The sequence below is a fragment of the Lampetra planeri genome, chromosome 24 (genome assembly GCF_965212315.1).
Source record: "Lampetra planeri chromosome 24, kcLamPlan1.2.h2, whole genome shotgun sequence".
Classification (NCBI taxonomy): Eukaryota; Metazoa; Chordata; class Hyperoartia; order Petromyzontiformes; family Petromyzontidae; genus Lampetra; species Lampetra planeri.
In genome coordinates, this window is record NC_136130.1 from 9922283 (window position 1) to 9941771 (window position 19489).

Below are 19489 nucleotides of genomic sequence, written 5' to 3' on the forward strand. Positions count from 1 at the left end.
TGTGTGTTTGTGTGTAGGGTGTGTGCATGGGGGGTCTGTGTATGTGTGTGTTTGTGTGTGTGCATGGGGGGTCTGTGTGTGTGTGTGTGTTTGTGTGTGTGCATGGGGGGTTTGTGTGTGTGTGTGTTTGTGTGTGTGCATGGGGGGTCTGTGTGTGTGCGTGTTTGCAGCCGGGCGCAGTTGTGGCCACCCACCCGCTCATGTGCCACAGTGCCGCCATTCCTAGGTGCTCGCTAACAGCACTTGCCCAAACAGTCTGTTAAAGCTATACAGGGCATCTTTATCTTGCATATGGACGATGCGTAAGTGCGTGTTGTGGTTCGTCAACGCTGATGAGAAATCGAGGGTTGCCTGTTGGGTGGCGGCCGCGGCTGCCACTGTGAGGCACCGCCACGTGGGGCCACGACCGACGTCCCCCCCCCCCCCGCGTGTCCCTCCCCGTCCGCGGCTCGGCGTGTGATGTCCGGCGCAGCTGCCGGGGCGTATCTCCGACTTGTCGCGTTGCCCTGCGGAGCCCGAGGGAAGCAAACGAACAGCCGGGGGCCCCAGCGTGCTCGCCCACGAAGGGCAACGGGGGGGGGGGGGGGCGGGGTGGGGCGGGGTGGGCCCCCTACCTCGCCATGCGGCACTAAACGCAAACGCGGCGCCCGTTTGTTTCACACATTAGCCGGACGGGTTAGGGCCGCCCGCTCGCAGGGGGGTCCCCCCCCTTCCACCACCCCCCGCCATCCCCCATGGCGTGTGGGGCCCCACGCTGGGTGCCGATGGGTGGAGCGAGGTTTGGGGGTTAAGGCACGCCGGTGTGATAGACCCCCTCCACCACCCCCACCGATGTGTTTTTTTTGCGTAACGCTTTCCAACCGGGGGGTTGAGAGTGTTCAGGCGTTCGCTCTGTCCCGTCCATCTGTAACCTGGGGGCAACGATAAGTCGTATTAATGCTTCCGACGATTAAAAAAACGCTTTTGTGGAAACCCACACGGCATCGATTTAAGTTGTATTTGGAGATTTTGTTTTGAGCGACTGGAACTCGCGCAAAGCTCCCGCGTTGTCACGGGGTGATTACCGGCGGCACCGGTGCTGGTGGTGCCCATCTGCCCTGGTTACCCCGCGCGCTTTCACGACTCCGCGTGAACAGATTCTTTAAAAACAATTTTAAACCACAAATTCATCAACTCCAGGAAACTTCGCTGTCCTTCAGAGACATTCGCTGGTCTCCAAAAAAAACGTAAGCAAATTCCCACCGTGGACTCCACCGAGCGAACGAGCAGAGCAGAGGGGGGGGGGGAGATGAGGCCCGCGCACACCAAGCGGTGTCCAGCCAAGCGGTGACCCCCTGACCCCCCCCGCGCACCAACCCGCGGGCCCCCCCCGCCCCCCCCCTCCGCACAATCCTGCTGCCAAATGCCACGCGGGGGCTGCGAGAGCCAGGAATTAAGGCATCCTTACATTTCAGAAATGATTTAGAATTTTAATAACAGTTTGTTTGGTGAGGCAGGCGAGGGAGAGACGCGCAGGGTGCGGTGGTGGGGGTCGGGTCGGGCGGGCGGGGGGCAGCCGTAAGAATGTTCTTGGTAAGTGAAGGCTTGTTTATTGAGGCGCTGGATGAACTCCAGAGGCCTAGAAACTAATCCAAACAAGTGTGTGTAAATATTTAGTCCAGAGCCCGGGCCCCACCGTCATAAACAAAGCATTTGTGGGATTCGCTCTTTCCCCGCAACGCTCTCCCCGCCTTCGGCACTCGGTTGAAGGGGGGGGGTGCACGCCTCGGTTTGGTCACTTGCCGAACACCACCGTCCATGCTCTCCAATCGGTCACTGCAGTGAATCGTCGCGTGCACAGGCGACTATTCTGGGTGGGTGGCCATAGGGAGTTGGGTAAGGTTTGCCGGATTTCAAGGTGGCGAGTTTCGGTTCGTAGCCCGTGGCAAGGTTGATAAATTAAGAGTACTCCTTCGTAGGTCAGCGGTGCTCTGGGGAAGTAGCCGTCGGGGTCATTGGTGTGCGAATTCCAATGCTTGGCTCACGGTTACCCAGCGAAGACGAACACCCAAAGAGACGCGCTGATTGTTGAGCCCATCTCGACCACGGTGGCATTCCGGTAACTATGATATTTGTGGCTTCAAGGATGAAAGATATAAAAAGCGCTCGGCTTATTTATGCTTTAACCTGCGTAACCTCCCGTGGTCGCTGCCCTCCCATTCCTTACTTTTTTTTCCGGTTGTGGATTTGTGCCGCAGAGATTGCTTATCCTCCGGCCTAGTAAAATAAACATGCCTGCCCGCTGCAGGGAGGGGAGCGGGCTGATATCGCACAGATGCGCTCGCTCTCACACACACACTCTCGACTGACTCCACTCGCCCGCTCTCTCGCGAGCAAACGCGGGCAGACCTCAGCTGCGGGCCGAGCCGCTGCAAGACGTGGGCAGGGTGCCAGAGCAGCGACGGCCTCCCGAGAGGCCCGGGGATCAGCCAGACACGGCGAGTAGCGAGACACAGTTGATCAACGTCCAGGGAGCGTGGCCCAAGCCACGCGGAGTGCGTGGCGAATTCGTAAAAAAAAAGTATCTCTCTGTTCTAGGTAGGGTGCAGGGCAGTGCTCGTTTTTGGTGGCAGCTGTGGGTGACGAGACAATTGTGATGTGGCTCTGTGTTGCGTGTGTTTGTTGTGGTGAGCGGTAGTGTAGCACTGCGCTACGAACTTGGCGACACGAGTTCAGTTTCCCGCTCGCAGCTAACACCAGTGACGATTATATAAATTATCTGAACTGGTCCTGGGCCTCCCCTACGTCGACTCAGCCTCAAATAAGTACATGGGTGTGTTTAAACATCGCCACTAGGGAGACAAAGGCGGCCGGGCTTGGTGCTTACCTCCCACAACCTCGTGCGCTGTGCCGGCCTTCATTGGTGCTCGCTTATAGCACTTGCGATTTAAAGCTTTCGTGACTGCAGGGATTCATCTTCTTGGTTCTTTTATTTTATTATGTTTTATTTTTATTATTTTATTACTTCCCTTCTACGTGACTTTACCGAAAGAACCAAGAAGATACAGCACTTGCCTCAAGAGTCTGTTAAGGCTATACGGGGGGGGTATCTTTGCTTTTGTTTGATGATTGTGTGGTAGGGCGTTGTGTGCGAGCGCTGCATTGCGTGTGTTGTGGTGTGTCTCATGGTGGGCGGGGGGCAGAGAGGGGGGGGTGAGCATTGCGACGTGTGGTGGTGGTGGTGATGGTGGTGGTGATGGTGGTGGTGATGGTGGTGGTGATGGTGGTGGTGATGGTGGTGGTGGTGGTGGTGATGGTGGTGGTGATGGTGGTGGTGGTGGTGATGGTGGTGATGGTGGTGATGGTGGTGGTGGTGATGGTGGTGGTGGTGATGGTGGTGGTGATGGTGGTGGTGGTGATGGTGGTGGTGATGGTGGTGGTGGTGATGGTGGTGGTGGTGATGGTGGTGGTGATGGTGGTGGTGGTGGTGGTGGTGATGATGGTGGTGATGGTGGTGGTGGTGATGGTGGTGGTGGTGGTGGTGATGGTGGTGGTGGTGGTGATGGTGGTGGTGGTGATGGTGGTGGTGGTGATGGTGGTGGTGGTGATGATGGTGGTGGTGATGGTGGTGATGGTGGTGGTGTGGCGGTAAGGTGCGGGAGGCACCAATGCTGCATTGCTCAGAGGTCTGCAAGTGATTACCCGCTAATGTTCCATGAAGTTCAGGACATACCGTCAAAAAGGCCAATTCTGGAGTCGCTGTTTTACTTTTAAACTTTTTCACGATGTATTTTTATTTGTCTGGCTTCGCGTGAAAATTAAAAACAAAGGTGGTTTCGTGCACGGGGCTCCCGCGCGGGCACGACATTTTCAAGCCGCTCGATCCGTTCAATTCTTGACCGCGTGCGTTTCCCCTCCGCTGTGCGAATGCAGATATTTCTTCGGCGTGCTCACAATCATGACCCTGCTCGGCGTTCTCAACGGACTCGTGCTGCTGCCCGTGCTGCTCTCCGTGCTGGGCCCTCCCTCCCAGGCAAGATGCTCCCCGCGCACCAGCGGCTTCGCCCGCCTTGTAGCTCATCAGGCACTCGGCGCCCAACTCCCATTCCTGCGTGCCGAAGCATTTTTTTGCTTGCTTCGAGTGCAAACAAGCGGCCTTTGTTGTGATCATTTTGAAGGAAATTCTGGTTCCTTAAACGGTAAATACCAGTGGGGGAGGAAATTTAATTTGTCTAATTAGCGGAAGGCAGGCTGTTCCACACTCTCAGTCCGAGCGACCACTTTGCCATCGGAGTAAGGCTCCCGTCCCCACGAAAAACAAGCTTCCCCCAGCGTGCACTGTGCTCGGTCAGCGAGGCGCAAGAAACGTGCATCTCCGCTCGGAGAAAACGTTATCTTTATCACTTTTGATATCTTCGCGGACTAACAGTGCGAATGGTGCGTGTGCGTACCCACAGGCCGCGCGCAAGCGGGCGGGCGGAGTACGAGTGGACGCGCCTCCCCCCCCGTCTGCGCGGCCCGCGTGCCGCTGCGCGGCCTACGCGGCGAGCCTGCGCTACCTCGATGGCCCCGAGGCCCCGCGCGCCGGGACGGAGGAGACGGGCGAGGAGCTGCGGCCGTACTGCGAGCGCGCCGGCCACGCAGGAGCGCCGGCGGCCGCCCTGCCGCTCCCGCACGTCATGGTGGAAGCCTCGGACAGCGGCTTTGCGCCCCGCGTGAGCGTACGTACCCGCTCGTCGCTCATGCACACGCACGCGGCGCCGGCCTAGGTGCACGTGCGCACGGAAACCCGCGAGGCAGTTTTCGTGCGCCGAGTGGCTTCGTTATCGCGAAGCACGGCCGTGCCGGGTGGACGACGCAGCGCGTGAATACGGCCGTGAGAAGCGATGTACTCACGAAACCAACAACAACCCGGCCCGTGCGTGTCGCGCACACGGCACGTTAATGCCGCACGTGCGGTCGTTACCTAAAGAGCTGCTCAAAAGCACAGGGCCTATTGCTTCAACTCGAATCGTGATGTCCTTTTGTGTTGCTGAATCAGTCCCTTGACCTCATTACGAATGGTAAGCATGGACTTGCGATACGACCCCTGTTCTGGCGAGGCGTCTGGACGGCTTTGTCGAGCGCTCTGGAGGATGTTCGAGAGTCTCACGGTCGCCCGTCCGCCGTCTTTGTCTCCACAGCTGATGCAAGTCAAACTCCCAGACGCCGACGGCGCCCAGGACATCCTGCAGGAGCCGCACCGGCACAACGGCGGCGCCTCCGCTCACCAGCTACACTCCGCCCGCAGCCGCGAAGCACAGGAGAACCTCCGCAACCAGAGCCACCAACAGCAACAGTGGCAGCAGCAGCAGCAGCAACAGTGGCAGCAGCAGCAGCAGTGGCAGCAGCAGCAACAGCACATCCACCCGCACCAGCACCACTACCGCCGGCAGCGCCGCCCGCGGTCGGGCGACCCCGCGGCCCGCGAGCCGCGCAGGACTCAAGCGCCGGCGCCGCCCGGCTGCTGCGGGGTCATCCCCACGGTGACGGCCACCACCTCGGTGACGGTCGCCATCACGGGGGGCATGCCGGGCGCGCCGCTGGGGGCGGCCGTGGCCGCGGCGGCGGCGGCGGCGGCCGCGGCCGGGGAAGGCCGAAGGGCGCCGGGCTGCAAAGTGAGGACGAACCCGTTTGAGGGCTACGCGCACGCGGCGTACGACGACAGCGACGAGGGCTGCTTCCCAGACTCGCCGGAGGCGGCGCGGCCCGGCTCGCCGGGGTCGCCCGGACTTCCGGGAACGCCGGACGGGCACGAGGACCGCGACTCGTTACGCGTGGAGGACCTGGAGTGCATCGCGCCGCGCGTGCACGGCCCCGCCGGCGCGTTTTGAACGACGCGTGTCGGGAGACCCGCAGACGCGAGCTCCGCCGGAAGCGCCAACCACCGCCGCCGGCGATATTTTTTGCGTCCACTCCGCTGGTCGCGCGCGGACTATGGGGCGAGAGACGGACGAAGCGTCGGTCGGAGCGCCGTTTTGGCGGCGCGCTCGATAGACGTAGACTGTAACGCACCCACGCACACGCCACGCAAACACACACACTCCTCGTCGCGAAGATTATTTAATGATGTAAACACGAGCGTGTAAAATAATCTGTACAGCACACACTTGGGCAAACGTTGAGTCGTTGTTTTATCGTCTCTATCGATTTGCTCTAAGACTATAAATATTGTACGACCGCATGTACGGATGATAAGTGTAACTATTTTCTTACACAGATGCTTCTTAGCGCGTTGGAGAAGTCCTGCTGCTGTTTTCTGTACCATAGTTTATTAATAATGTATTTAAACCTTGCTGGCAAAATTTTATTCTATGCAAAAAAAGAAAAAGTTTCAAAAAATTAAACAAAAAAAAGGTTCATTAGTTTAATAATAAATAAAGGGAAATAAAAGTAATGTATCGTGTTTATAATGGAAACGAATTCAGTGTGTGTGTGTGCCCGCGTCCCGTTCTGTGCGAGAGAGGGGCTTCTCCGTTTGGTGCTAACCCAGTAGTAGCAGTAAATTGTCCATCACTGAACGCCTGTGGCCAGGCAGCGCTGCCTCCGTCGTAATTTAATAAAAGTCTATTTTTTGTACGAAGAGGGAAGGCATTGTTCTGATATCGGCCACCCCCACACCCCTTCCCCCCCCCCTGTGCACGCGACGCAACGGGGAGCTTGCTATCGGACACAGCGAAAACGTATATAGAAAAAAAAAGTTGTATTTTTGGAATATTTATTATATTGTTCAAAGTTAATTAAAGATAATAAGTAAATAAAAATTTAAATTACTTTGCAGAACAAAATAATGGCATTGCCATATCGCTTGCGGCGGCACCTGGGACCAAAGCTTCAAACGACCAAAAAAATATAAAAAGTTATATATATACGACTTTGCCAAGAGCATGGCGAGTTCTAAATACGACAACGCAGAGCAAACCTCCGCAAATCGGTTTTTCGTTTGAAAGTTTGGCCCCCACGTCGCCTTCTTTTGTACCACATATCAGGGACACTTGTGTTATCTTCTACTTAACCGTTTCTCAGCCTCCAGATTAATATGCTCCTCTTGAGTTGAGTGCATAGTGTTTGAGCAAACTAATGGTAAATATCAAATGTATAGTTTTTATGTGACTGGTTACTTTGCGGATTTTTGATATATTACTGAGAAAATACAAAAGTTTTACGCTAGACGGTCGATATTATTATTATTATTTGCCATGTGCGATGTGCTGGGAGTTTGTGTTGATAAGGCACGTAAGTTATTTATATGAGAAATCTATTTTTGTAGTGCATGTACAGATTAGCTGACAGCTGATGACAAAAGTTTATTTTAAAAGAGTTTTTTTTTTACATTTTAAATACAAATGTCACTGTTACGTTCGACACCAGACATGCAGGGCGATTCGCTGATGGATACCCCATGATGAATTGTAGGGAGAACAGCAGCGCATTTCCAAGGCCTCTGCGCGTGTCCAACCAATCTCAATGGTTGAACATTCTAACGCCGAACATTCTAACGCACGCCCCTTCTCTCCCTCGCCGCAACAAGACGTGGCCGCCACCGCCGTCGCCACGATATTCCGTAACCTGTCGAGAGAGGAGAGTGAGAAGATAGCCGCTATAAATCCTCGGGATGTCTGTGAGCGGATCGCCTTGTGCATGTGTAACTTTGTACTGCCATGTCCTGCGGGGGGGGGGGGGGGGAGAATAATTAAATGTTGACTGTTGAAGCTTTTTTATTTTATTATAATGGGATATTAAAGGTTTTGACATTTCCGAATCCCACAATGGAGACCCAGTGATACCTCTACAGCTCTGAAAACATGATGCAACGGTTTGTTTTATTTGTTGATAAGAATGTATAATGAATATTAATATTCAAATGTCGATAGTAAATGGTCTAACTAATAAACATGAAGAAATATTAAACATGACTTCTCTGTTCCCATGGTCCTTGATTTCCCCAGCCACGGTTGTTCACGCTGGATAAGCAGTCTGGCCCGTGACCAACTCACCCGAGAATTCGCCCTGAGCTCGTCAACTCTGGGAAGCTAAGCGGGGTTGAGCCCGTGACGTGCTTGGATGGGCGACCGCCATGCACGCTGGGTTGTCATAGGCATCTGCGAGCCTGTGCAGAGGAGGGCAGTACAGCAACATCTATTGTACCATACTTTAATACTCCCCCGTCTATGCTCCTGGCTCTCACACCGACCCTCACTGACCAGGGTGGTGAAGTATGGTCAAATAAACCCTCGGCGTGTGGAGACCCTCATCCAGCAAAACGGCTGTACTATACGTGTCTAGACAATGTTTGAACAATCGCACCTCCGAGTGGTGGTCGCGTGGACTTGAACTCCGGGTCCTCCGGTTTTTTGTTCCCTCCACATTTAGAAACAACGTCGCGTTTCGAGCATTCGGCTGCTAGAAATGTTGACGTGACGACGAGCCACTTCGTTGAGCTGCTGTCATTCGTGATGGCCAGGTCGCTTCTGAAAAAGAGCAACACAGCTCGGTGGACTTTGCCTTGTGAAATAAAAAATAAAAATACTTTAGTTTTAGTTGAGACACCTTGTTGAGCCTCCAGTCACTGACCCGGGCAGTGCGTGAATTGTCTCGCTGATACCGCATGTGAACATGCAGGAGGGCAACCCTGTAACACGGTGGGTGAGAGGGCACTATCGATAAGAGAGTTCTGTATTGTCAATACCAAATATAACATTATTTACATCTCATTAGTCCACTGCTGGGAGAAGGCTTTTCTGCGCAGTGCCAGTCGTTGGGGTTGTTTGACCATACTTCACCACGATGGTCAATGCATGTTGTTGAAGTGGGGAAGCCCAGGAACGGTTCACATATTAACTTGCCACTGATGCTAGCCGTGGCCGGGATTCGAGATCAAGTAATCGGATTTACACCTCGGTACACTAACCACTGCGCCACCGCTCCTCCATAATGCAAAGAGCATTATGGGTGATATTAATTCGAGGGTGAGGGGGCATTGTGGGTAGAAGGTGGCAGTTTGCTCGTTGGGAGCCCTGAAGGAGCGAGAAAGTGTGTGTATATATAATATACGTTACATACACATATTTTACAGATTCAAGTGTACATTACAAAACCTGCCAGCCTTCCCGACGGACACACGTGAGCGCTTTGTGCAGCGTCAAGTCAAATGTTTTCTTCCTCTGGTGAACGTGGAATTTCCACCACTTCCCCAGGGCCGCCAACGGAAGTTGATGGTCACCACCCCACGCAAGCTCAGGTGAGTGAAACGTGGAGTTTGTGGCTCCCTTCGAGACGGCTTCCCGGATCCGGGAATCATCAGCGATCACCATGATCAATCCACTCCTGGATGAATTCACTTTCCCAGCTGTTACCTTTGCTTCGTTTAAATTGTATGGAATGGAATGGGTTCACGTGATCTCTGCAGCCACTAGAGGCCGCTATATTCACCATAATGTTCGACCAATGTGAAACCAATGACAATCTTCACCTGGAATGGATTGATTAGCGAAGAGGAATGCATGCTTGGGGAGGTGGGGGGGTAACAAAACTTGAGATTGCCTCGTGCCGGTGTGAGATTGCCATCATCATCAGAGGGCAGGGCAGCAAAATACCATTGTTGGACTGCACCATGATCTGTATATGTTCCCCGCCTGTATTAACCCGCACTGACCACTGTAGTTGAAGCATGCTCGAACAACTTCTTCATGTAGTCAGGTAGGCTGACAAAGCGCTGCAACGCATTACTTCATTCATATTAGACTGAGGGACTTGCCTTGGCTCTCACAGCCAACAAGAGCGCCCGTTTATATCGTTTAATAGGGAATGGGCCTGGTATAGTTAACTGTTACAGAGAGATTCACGTTTGTGTGGGTCTGCTCAACGTTGCCGTGAGCTGACATTCCTACCTTTTAAATAACCCGCGTAGAGAGCCCAAACAGACAGCGTTTGTGATTTACATTCCTCCTCGAGCGAACGGCGTCGGTAAAACTATTGATGGTGAGGAGCCGAAGAGCGGACGGACGAGGATTGTGTTGTGGGGATCTCAAGCTGAGACGCGCCGCCGCCGCCATGCGATATCCGTGGTGACTAAAACGACATGTCTCGGACCTTGTTCGTGAACACAAGGTAGAGCTGAAACACGGCAGGACCAATACTTCTGCCGTGGCTGATCATTACCTTAATGCGGCTGGCTCACGTGAAATTGATTTCTCTAAGATGATGTTACTTTGCAAGCCGAATGGCTATCAACAAAGATTCGTTCACGAAGCCATCTATATATGCAGACACAGACACAATTTCAACCGAGACGACGGTTATAAACTCAGCAATCATTGGAAAGATGTCATCAACCGCTTTGGGTCAGGACTTGATTTGTGTTTTTTCTTGTCAACCTCCACCGTCGATCTACGTGACTTTACCGAAAGAACCAAGAATATGGCGAGGAGATGTTAACTCCCTCGCCTGATGTACAGGAAGTCGTGGGTTCGATCCCGACCCTGACACCTGCTGTATATTTGTAATTTTCATGTTCTCCGCGTAGTCACGTCTATTTTTACAGGGAGGAACAATGTTCCACACTGCCCACCAGGGATTATTTAGTTGTCTGTCTGTCTGACTGCCTGTCTGTCTGTCGTGCATAAATAAATATATAATACACACAGCTCTTTGATTGGTGGAGACCTACTGCCGGGTACGGAGAGGGGAGGTGCCTAAGGGAGGAGGGTCAGGGGAGGGGCCTAAGGAAGGGGGGAGTCAGGAGAGGGGCCTGAGGGGGGGATCAGAGGAGGGGCCTAAGGGAGGGGGGGTCAGGGGAGGGGCCTAAGGATATGGAGGTGGTCAGGGGAGGGGCCTAAGGGAAGTGGGGTCAGGGGAGGGGCCTGAGGATATGGGGGGGTGGCCAGGGGAGGGGCCTAAGGGAGGGGGGGGGGTAAGGGGAGGTGCTTAAGCAAGGGGGAGGGGCCGATAGTTAAGGGGGCTGGCTACCTGGCTGTCTGCCTGGCTACCTCAAGTCAAGTTATCTTGTACACAGGTAGGAACAACAGGTTCCACACTGCCCACCAGGGATTATTTGTCTCTCTGTCGTGCACGAATGCGCTGTCCAACCAAGTTCCTACCTGCCCACTCCGAAGGAACGTGTTTATCCGGTTCCTCCGGTTTTTCCCTAAATTTAGAAACGTGCAAGGTGAGGCAGTTCCAGACGCAGAAGGGGGGGAGGGGGCAGATGATAATGAGTGACGTGGATATCACGCCACAGTGTGTGCACCCTGGATATTTATTGAAAGCGGATTGGGATCAGATTGAAATTTAGAATCAACGCACGTTTAGAGTATTTGGCTGCTATACATTTCTACGTGATATGCCATTTCATTGAGCTATCATTTGTGGCCAGGTCGATTTTGAAAAAGAGCGAAATAGCTCAGTGGGCCTTACCTGGTTAAATAAAATAAAAAAGTATATATCCACTCGTTCTCCAAAAGAGAGAACGACTCGGGCGTGAGAAGGAATCACAAAAGAGCCGGAAAAGCCGCAGGAAGGTGGTGAACCTGCGTAAAATTCAACTCCAAGCTCTGCGTTCCTCTCCCTATATAAATGAAGGCGTTATTAGCCATTCAATGAGTGTTTACGTGTTGGAAGAAACCGGAGCACCCGGAGAAAACCTCCGCATGCGAGGGGGAAATACTGTATCCCGCACAGATGGAACAGATGGACTCCACATTTGTTGTACTTCCCTTCTGCTGGTAAAACCGGGGAATGGCTCCTTCTTAGACGCCACCGCAGGAAAGGAGTTTACACCAACCCAAGCTGCCTCCACAGTGCTGATGTTACAGACGTGCGCCACCACCGCCCAAGCTAAACATCACCGATTTAAAGCTTTCGTGACTGCAGGGATTAATCTTCTTGGTTCTTTCGGTAAAGTCATGTAGAAGCCGTCCTCAGGGGAAAAACTGGTCTGTTCTTCACCTGAGGACGGCTGCTTGCGTTGTGGCCGAAACGTCGTGAGAATTATTTTATGTTTTATTTGTATTATTTGTATTATTTTATTATTTCCCTTCTACGTGACTTTACCGAAAGAACCAAGAAGACTAAACATCACCGTTGAAACCCCTTGCCATGGGCACGTGACATATCCTCCACTGGCTTATTTTGGGCAGGGGGGGGGGACAACGTTTGCCTGGAACAAAAGAAAAACTGCACGGGAGCGCGGGCACAGCACGTCTGGTGCGTCATCACGCGTGTGACGGGGCCGCCGCGTGGGGGATGATAAACGTGGACACGGTCCGCCTGTCGCCACACCCGCGTCATCGCGTTGTCCGAAGAATGACGTGAAAGCTACGCGGCCTTTGTAAGTTGTTACACGGAGCCAACGCGTAAGCGGCGTGTAGGAGGAGAAGGCCCACACTCTGCTGACGAGCAGGATTGTTGGTTTGCAGAAGGTTTGCTAGGGCCGAGGGATTGTAACGCTATTTGACTCCCACCAGATCCACAGGAAGAGACCCAGCGTGACCCACACCCGCGGTTCGGTCCCATCAACGTTCATGTCTGTGCGACTCTGTGTCTTTAGTCCCCTTGTTTCCCAGCGTTGGGTTTCCAATTGGGCGCAAATCACATTATCACCCTCGCTTGTGATTTTTTTTTAAAGGAGAAATTCGGCTTCTGGAAAAGGTAAACGGACCTCCACTCAAGCCAAAGCAGGAGGCTGCCGATAATTGAATTTGCGGCTAAGTTAATTTAGTGACCAGGCAGGCACAAGGACTTTGCGGAACGGGAAATATGCCCTCCACTGAAAGGAAGCCATGAATCGGCATCATAATGCGATTTCCCTTTTGCAGAAACGTTCATTACGGGCCTTGAGCGCACGCACCACCTTTTCCACCAATTAAAATGACTATTCTTTTTTTTCATTCAACAAATGAACGTTGCGTTCTTGGCAAAAGCCGCGTTACGGACGATAATCTCATCAAGCCACTTCGACAGGTTTCACGAGCGGTGGATGCCGTGCCCAGAGCCCCGGAGTGACCTGCGCAAAATATTTGTAGTTTTTTTTTCTGGCAAAAAATAATGCCGATGTCATCAACCACCACCACCAAATACCACCGGAAAAATCACCAAGGTTTTGTGTTTTGCCGTTTCATAAAAAAAAATGTGGATGCGTCTCAAAAATATTTTGCCATTTCTCCCTCGCTCAATATCACCGAAAAAAACTTGCAATGTAGTCCCCCGCTCCATTGGCACGTTTATTACAAGAGCTTTGTCACTCCACTGTTGGATGAAGGCCTCCCACCATACTGTGTTGGTCACGGTGGTTGTTTGACCACGTTTCACCACGCTGCTCAGTACAAGTTGATCAATTAGGGCCCTAGACCGGTTCAGATATCAGCCATGGCTGGAAATCGAACTTTAGGTTGGCAGGGTCGTAGTGCAGTGCGCATACCACGACACCACGCCATCACTGCTCCATTCCATCAATGGGGTTTACAGTTTTCATTTTACGAGAATGAGTGATGTATAATTACATTTTGAAAAATCAATTTCCATGATCGAAAGCTCCATATGAAACCACGCCTCACTCACGAGCAACACAAAATGTTTAAACGCCTTTTAATGTTTTCGAATGAATTTCGAACGCAGCAAATAAGTAGGTGAAATATTTGCGCTCGTGTAAGTAAGTGGGGGCCCATTTCTCATCGTTCTGATTGTGCGCACAGTGGCTTTGCACGGCAAATAAATACGCGTGTGGTAAAGGCTTAAATGCCGGATCGAGTTATCAGATGCATATTTGAGTTTGTACTTTTGCTCCCCCCCCCACCCCCCGCTCGGCTTTAGAAGGGGAGCGCTCATTTCCCACACGCGCCGGCCCCACATTTTGGAAATTCTGAAATGCGCTCATACGGCCTGGAATTTCGGCGCTGTTTAAAAACACGCGGTCGTTTACGCGCTTTTGTGGAATTTGGCAAAAATCGCGCGGCGCAGCCAAACGCTCCCTCGTGGGTCCTCCAGAGCTCCCGGGTCAAGTCCTGGAGCTGCGCCCAGACCCTGCCCCCTGCGATCGGCCGGACTGAGGCCAGGCACCGGATGTAGCCTCTCCGATCGTCACATTTGAGACAGAGTCCAACGAGAATATGTTGTGACATGTGCGTGGGCAGTGGTGTATATACGCCCACGCAAAGAAAATAGAATGCATTTATTAATAACACTGCCGCAAAGAGTAAAACATGTATTATAGGTGACAATTTGGGCAATGGCTCTTCTTCATAGCAGAGAGGAGAGCCATAAGCCTAAACATTGCCTTTAATTATTATTTTTTCCCTCCTGAGGGCAATACTATTGACTAATGTTGTTGAATTTCCGAGGCACACGTTCTGGGATTGCAGTACCAGATTGTAGGAATTTGGAGCTTAATTTCACAAACACTGGACCCATCTGAACCTCACGGAGTGAGGCTAAACAAAAGAAACTTGAGACTTGAGCGTATCTCAGAGAATGGCTCTGGAAAGATGAGGCCACAGAACTGCTTCTGATGTCACTTCGCCTCTTTGTCCACACCAGGGAGAGAGCGTTTGTCACACGGCAATTAATCACATGTGGCTGAATCCTGGAACGAACCCAGGATCTCAGCAGTCCAACTCCAGAGCCACCCGGTGACCATCAACAATCGATACGTTTGTATGCAGGGACGATTGATTCCCGTCTCTCGTTGCTGGTCTCACACTCATGCCAGTCAATCGCACGCCACCCTCTGGCTAAACTTGTGCATCGCCCCTCTCCCCAGCTTGAGAGCTCCGCAAAATGTTTGAGTGAGCACCGAATCGTGATGAGGCGTGGAGCGCTTCCATCGTCGTCATCGCGAGCCGTGTCCCATCGGCGTGCCCTCGTCGTCCGTCAAGACGACGCGATGCCACGATCCGTCTCGCTCCCACGCGTGAGCCGACCTCGTCACCCCACACTCTGTGGTGGTCACCCTCTCTCGGGCGCATTCTCTCCTGTGGTGTCAGTTCCACCAACAGTCTCATCTTCTCCTCCTCGCCAATAAGGTGTCCCGCTCAAACCCCACTTGTCTTTTTGTCACTACGGTATCCTTGACTTGATGAACCACGTGCTCTTCTTATTATTATCCCTGCCTCTCGGTGTAATCTTCGTGCTTCTGATCCACACGTCCTCGCTGTCTACGGAAACACAAGAAATCGAGGGTGGTCGATGGTGGTGTTTTCACCGCGTCCTGGCGGGCCAAGAGCCGCGTCACGAACATGTATCGTTGCCCGTTCACGGTGGCCGAGCGAAGAGCGCGGGTGGACACTCGCTGGGTGGACGTGCTGTTAAAATGCGCTTCGATGTTCGTAAGAAAAAATATTTATGAGATGGATTCAGAAAAAATAGGTAACGTTCTTTCAAAAGACGTATACGACTCGCATAGAGGACAGGGGGCGGTGGCGATCGCCTCGCAGCTCCTTTGATGGCCGGTGAGCTGCTGTTCGTGGCTCTGCGTATTCGTGTTTCACGTTTAGTTGCAACACGTGCTTTTATGGATGCTCCAAATGGCTTCCTAATTACTTCCTTGATGGACATTGAGATTTTTTTTCATTTTCAAGTTCAGGTTCAAAAAGCACTCCGACTCGCTTTTTTTCTTAACTAAACTAAACTTTTTATTTTATTTCAGCAGGTAAGGCCCACCGACCTTTAAATCTCTTTTTCAGAAGCCACCTGGCCACACATGATATCTCAACCCAAGTGGCTTATCATGTGGACATTTATAGCAGCCAAATACTAAAAACGTGCGTTGATTATACATTTAAATTTGATCCCAACCCGCTATCAAAATCCAGGGTGTACACGCTGCGGTATGATGTATTATCCATGATGTGTTATCCGTGATATGCTATCCAGGATGTGTTATCCGTGATGTGTTATCCATGCCACTTATTATCCTCTGCCCCCCACCCCCCGTGTCTGGAGCTGCCTCACCCCAGCCACCCGTGCTGTCAACTCCCTGACCCTGTTCAAGTCCAGGCTCCGGACAACCTTCCTTCTGTCTCACTCTGCCCATGAGCGACTCAAACACTCAAAGTATAAAATTGCTTTGCCGACTTGTTCTGCACAGAGCAAGGGGGGGCTCCGATACAGACACGATTTAAAACCTAACTGTACTCTATTCCAGTTGTGTTTCTCTTCCGCAAATATATTTATCTCTCGATTGAAAGCTTTCGTGACTGCAGGGATTCATCTTCTTGGTTATTTCGGTAAAGTCACGTAGAATGGAAATAATAAAATAATAAAAAAACATAATAAAATAATTCTCACGACGTTTCAGCCACAACGCAAGACAGAGTCTGTCTTCTCGACAGACCTGTTATTTTATAATGTTTTATTTTTTATTATTTTATTATTTCCATTCTACGTGACTTTACCGAAAGAACCAAGAAGATATATTTATCTCTTCACCGCGAACGAAATCATCCTGCGTTGTATGTCCTATTTATTCACGGAAGCCCAGGAAATGTGGACACACGGGGCACAGGGGAATTAGAGCCGAACCCATCATGTGGAGAGGACTGACCGAGCACTCGGTAAGCGCGCGTGTGCGTGTGCATCTCCAGTTAAGCAGAACCGCGTGCCCCAATGCGTTGTCCCAGTGACTGCCCTCCAAATCTCGGCTGCCGCTCCGACCAAACATAGCGCAGCATCTGATTGTGTCAGTGCATGCGGGATGGTCCACCCCTCAATGTAACCAAACGTTCATTTATTTATTTTTTAATAAAAAATCAACTTCGCTTTTCTGTCTGTCCGTACCCCCCCCCCACACACACACAACTCCTACTCACCGCCCCCCCCCCCTTTGCCCCCCCCCTCCTTTTAAGTTGCCCGATTTGTTTTGTGTTTTAAATTTGTTGAATTCCCACGACAGTGTTTCCAACTGTGCTGCGTTGTAAAAAGGAGAAAAAAAGCTAAGAAAATTAGCCCGTTTTTTTTAAGCGCTCACAAAGGTCCGAGCGAGCCGGCGATGCCGAGGCTTTGTGGTCTCGTTACGAGCCACGTAAATAGGGTTTTGTGCGCCTGCCTCGGCCGCGCGCATGTGTTTGGAGGGATTAGAGGGCCCAGCCCCTTTTCAGGGGTTTAAAAAAAATCCCTCCGAAGAGAGAGAGAGAGAGAGAAAAAAATACCCCGGTGAAGAAAAAAAAATACTCCCCGGCGCAAGTAAAAAAAATTCAAGGAAATAATGGAAAGAAAGGCAGAATAGGAGCAGAATGCGGAGGAGCGAGGCCAGGATAATGAGGCTCCGCACTTGGCTCACAGGAATGAAGTTGCTCGCTACAGTGTAATAGTGTTTAACTGGTTGGAATCGCAGATTTTGTCTGCCCAATGCAGGCCCTGGACCCCCTGGCCCGTCCGCCTGTGTGGGCCCGCATTGTCCTCATTGGGCACTTCATGTCAGGAATGCGGCCTCTCTCTCTCTCCGCCGCCGCTGCTGCTGCTGCTCCAGCCCCTCTACCCCCCGCTCCCTCCTCGCCGATTCACGCCACATTCACTCGCCCATCCCCGCTCCCTACGAGCTATTTTGACAGGAAATCCCACCAGGCATGCACTTCCATTCGGGCGCAAGAAAAAAAGTGCGCTTCACTCTCTCTCTCTCTCGCTCTTTATTTTTTTTTGAAACTGCTTTTTTTCTTCTCCTCTTAATTCTTCATTTAAAAAACAGAAATGAAAGGCAAGTTGCAAAACATGGCAGTTGAGTTTGTAACTCGGCGCTCGGTGAGATTCGGGGGGTGGCTGGTGGGGGAAAGGAGCACAATGCACGGAGGGCGGGGGAGGATAATGCCCCACCTGGCAGGCCCTCAAAGGTGACAGGTGCCCTAATGGGGGGGTGGGGGGTGGGGGAATTGAAGAGCTTAAAAATCCGCTTTGCCAGGGCTGCTGTCGTGACAGGGCCCCCTTTCTCCGCCGCTCTCTTGATGTCCCCCTGGGTCGAGCGAGCGGCTGCTGCGGCAGCAGAGAGGGCCCAGGTCGTGCCGTCCCGTACGCATGGCTTCATTTGTTCAGACGCGACGTTTTTCACTCGCTCCACGCGCTGACGGACGCTTCTCTCACCCAATTTGTGTGCTGAAAAGTGCCGCTTTGTGCCCAAAGTTAGACGCCGGCCGGGGGGGGGGGCGGCGAGGGGGGGTGGGGGGAGAAAAAAGTAACAATAATAAAAAATAACAAATCAAGCGCCGTATCTTCGAACTTTCACATTCCGTGAAGTCTTTGTCATAAAATGTTCTCCCAGCCAGCCTGTGTCAACAAAACAAAGCGCTCACCACATTCATCACCAACTCTGCCTTGAAACAGAAAATATACACGCGGCTGACATTTCAGGCAATGGCTGTTATTTTTTTACAACGGTGGGAATGGGGCGAGAGATTCACGCTCTCTCTCTCTGGCTGGCTGGACAGCGGCGAAGGAGCGTGTGTGGTGTGTGTGGTGTGTGGTGTGGTATGTGTGGTGTGGTGTGTGTGGTATGGTGTGTGTGGTGTGTGTGGTGTGGTGTGTGTGGTATGGTGTGGTGTGGTATGTGTGGTGTGGTGTGTGTGGTGTGGTATGTGTGGTGTGTGGTGTGTGGTGTGTGTGGTGGGTGGCGTGTGTGGTGTGTGTGGTGTGTGTGGTGTGGTGTGTGTGGTGTGTGTGGTGGGTGGCGTGTGTGGTGTGTGTGGTGTGTGTGGGGTGGTGTGTGTGGTGTGGGGTGTCACCGTGCCACCTGATCTCAATTCCCGCCCATGGGCTATAACATCAGCGGCGAGATCGATATCTGAACTGTGCCCTGGACATGCTCGTCCCCGGCCACCAGGAATGTGGAATTTCTATGAGTGGTTCGGGGATGAGCGTTGCTCGACACGTCCACCTTTGTCTCGAGTCGTGAGCTAACGTTTTGTTATTGTTGCGTGTGCTCTCCGCTCTGAATGGGGATGGATGCCTTAACGTCGGCCTCCTATATCTTCCGTGCATGTGAGCAGCTCCATGGCGACGGAATTGCTAGAACAATGCCGGCGTATTAGACATGGCAATGAAAGTGGCTCTCCTGCACCGCTGCCAGCCTGCTGTGTAGGAGCGTTAAGGAGCAATAAAAGCCCGAATGATGCGTATACCTCATTACATGTTGTGATAGTTGTGGGCATGGACCCTCATGCAGGAAATTAAATAAGCCCCCCCCACCCCCCGCCAACGTCCAATGTCCATCTTATTCGTAGCCCTGTGCCAAGGCCACTCAGGCCCGTGTGGCCCAGTGCACAGGTACAGTGGCACCGCCTGCGCCGTTAGACAGCCGTGCCACCACGTGTCGCAGTGCCGTGATTTCGTTGCTGTAGAATCGACCGAGCGAACCGTGTCAGGGACGACTACGGCTGCTCGCGCCGTTCCTGAACCTTTGCACTTGTTATTTGCACGGGGACTGGGTCCCTTGATCCCTGGACTGCTGGTTCCCTAGTTCACTGGATCGCTGTTTTCTTGGTTCCCTGGA

General features: G+C 52.3%; 1 protein-coding gene across 1 annotated transcript in view; it reads left to right on the forward strand.

The window, feature by feature from the left end:
- Window positions 1-7934, forward strand: part of LOC144726749 (protein patched homolog 1-like) — a 50849-nt gene extending 42915 nt beyond the window's left edge. Inside the window, exons 21-23 of the mRNA XM_078605616.1 lie at window positions 3913-4012; window positions 4437-4700; window positions 5163-7934. Of these exons, the coding sequence (XP_078461742.1) occupies window positions 3913-4012; window positions 4437-4700; window positions 5163-5852 (1054 nt within the window). The 3' untranslated portion in view covers window positions 5853-7934. The remainder of the gene's footprint in view (window positions 1-3912; window positions 4013-4436; window positions 4701-5162) is intronic.
- Window positions 7935-19489: the final 11555 nt, after the last annotated feature.